The 2,455-nt window shown below is 34.8% G+C and overlaps 1 protein-coding gene across 1 annotated transcript; it reads left to right on the top strand.

Moving 5' to 3' along the window:
• The first annotated feature begins 421 nt into the window (after nucleotides 1-421).
• On the top strand, nucleotides 422-1,366 carry LOC140322218 (olfactory receptor 11L1-like). The gene has a single exon (XM_072398812.1). The coding sequence runs from the start codon at nucleotides 422-424 to the stop codon at nucleotides 1,364-1,366; it is 945 nt and encodes a 314-aa protein (XP_072254913.1).
• The last annotated feature ends 1,089 nt before the right edge of the window (nucleotides 1,367-2,455 follow it).

Below are 2,455 nucleotides of genomic sequence, written 5' to 3' on the forward strand. Positions count from 1 at the left end.
TTAGGTCAGTTATCATTGGCATCAATGATCTTTCAATGATTCAATGATTCTTTTAAATGACCAGCAATGTAAGGGACATTCTTCCCGATGACCATCACAATAATATACTGTGAGCTGTGGAGATAGTAATTATGGAGTTCATTGTAATTTTCAAATTGATGTCAAAATTTTCCTCCCATGGTAAAGGTTAAGTTATTATACTATTGTGTTACTATACTATTGTGTTACTAAACATTATTTTTGAAACAGGTCAACTTTTACAAGAATTTGCAATTTTTCCACTTCAAAACTCTTAAATAGCATTTGTATTAATTCTGCGAAATATATAGTAATGAGATTGATATGTTTATTTTGTTTTTCATTTCAGTATAAAAAATTTACCAAGTTACATATGTTTATTTATTTGATCTAGTGTTTGGTAATGAAAAAAAATGTGTCTAGTATTACAATAATTCACTTTATAGGTCTTCAGACTCCCCACAGCACAAGGTTTTTGATCTTTTTTCTTTTCCTCTTGATTTACTGTGTGACAATATGTGGAAACCTCCTGATCACCACATTGGTGTCCTACAGCAAGACCCTCCATTCTCCCATGTACATATTCCTCACTCAGCTCTCCGTATCTGATATTTTACTGGCCACTGACATCCTTCCTAACATGCTCCATCATGTTTTGATGAAGGGGTCCACAATATCATTTTCTGATTGTATCACCCAATTTTTTTTCTTTTCTGTTTCTGAAGCTCTTGAGTGTCTTCTTCTGACAGTGATGTGTTATGATCGATATTTGGCCATCTGTAGACCATTGCATTATACTTTAGCCATGAACTTTCAAGTTTGCTGTATATTGATCATCACATGTTGGGTTTTAGGTGTTTTAGTAGGATTGATTCTCACTTCAACCATATTACAGTTTGAATTTTGTGGTCCCAACAATATCGATCACTTTTTCTGTGATCTTGACCCAATCCTACGTCTTTCGTGCTCTGATACCACCATTGTTCTATTTGAAGCAATAATAATGAATTATATTTTGGCTGTCACTCCATTCTTTGTCATTGTTTTATCATATGTTTATATTATAATCACCATTTTTAAAATACCATCTATTACCGGCAGACAGAAAGTTTTTTCGACATGCAGCTCCCACCTGACTGTTGTTTGCATTTATTATGGAACTTTGGTTTGTGTTTATTTATTACCTCGCAGGGAACAATCACGTAATATCACTAAATTATTGTCATTATTGTATACTGTGGTCACCCCTCTAATGAATCCAATCATATACAGCCTGAGGAATAAAGACTTTAAACAAGCTTTAGATAAAATCATCAACCACTCTCTGCACTTTTTTTTAGATAGATAATAAAATGTGCATTACATTTAAACTTTTTGCAAGGACAGGCTTTTAGTAAGTAATAATAAAATATTACTCAATGTAAGATGTTACGAAGGTCAAATTAAATCAGAATTATAGGGATATATTTATGGTGGTAATATATCACAGTTGTATTGAAAAAAACAATAAAAAGTGCCTACCCTCATTATTAAATAGACCATAGAAACAGAGACAGAGATTTAAGCATGGTTTTTGGCACAAACAATGTATTCAAACATACATTCAGTATTTATAATAAAGCTTAACAATTGTGAAGGGCCACTATACAAACTAGTGGTTAGAAAAAGTAATTAGAGTCTTATAACTGCTCAATACAATACATACTAATCAATGGTTGAATAGAAACAAAATATTATCTTGGGGTTCACCATAGGCCAAAAATCGGCGCTAGACATACAAAAACTCATAAGCATATATATTGTTAACCATACATAGTATCTGATCATCAAAGCTTGTTGTTTAATATACCCGACGCGTTTCGCCAAGTTTGGCTTCTTCAGGAGCATTTTTGACAGCATGCATTGGTTACTTATTGGTTAATAGTTGAAGTATTTTGAGCCAATATAAATTAGTGTCAAATGACAATTTATAAGGAATAAAAGCAAGTTTCACGTTGTTGAAGTTATGGGCCGTCATAAAGTTTTTGTTTCTCCAGAGAAAGTTAGCAAAGGAGATTCAAACTGAGATGTCCCAAAAACTGGGGGGGGGGGAGTGGCCTTCCTACAGCACTGTCAAAACCTGGATATCTCGTTTCAGGACTGGGCATTCTACTGGTGAAGATGAGCCCTGCAGTGGACGCCCCCCAACCTCAACTGACCCGGCAACCTGCAATGCTGTCCATGAGCTGATTATTGAGTACCGACTAATATTCGCAAAAAAGATAACCCAGATACTTGACGTCTCACAGAAGTGTGTTAGGTTTGTTGTCACCACTATCCTAGACATGCACAGGCTTTCAGCAAAGTGTGTGCCAAAATGTTTGTTCCTCCTTCTGATCACTGTTCAAATAGAACAAGCATCCAAAGCCGTTTTGGCCCATTTTGAAGATACACAGGA

This window comes from Pyxicephalus adspersus, chromosome 2 (genome assembly GCF_032062135.1).
Source record: "Pyxicephalus adspersus chromosome 2, UCB_Pads_2.0, whole genome shotgun sequence".
NCBI lineage: Eukaryota > Metazoa > Chordata > Amphibia > Anura > Pyxicephalidae > Pyxicephalus > Pyxicephalus adspersus.

What these genes read in the sequence shown, in the direction of transcription:
- LOC140322218 (XM_072398812.1), top strand. Translation starts at nt 422, where the DNA reads ATGAAAAAAAATGTGTCTAGTATTACAATAATTCACTTTATAGGTCTT.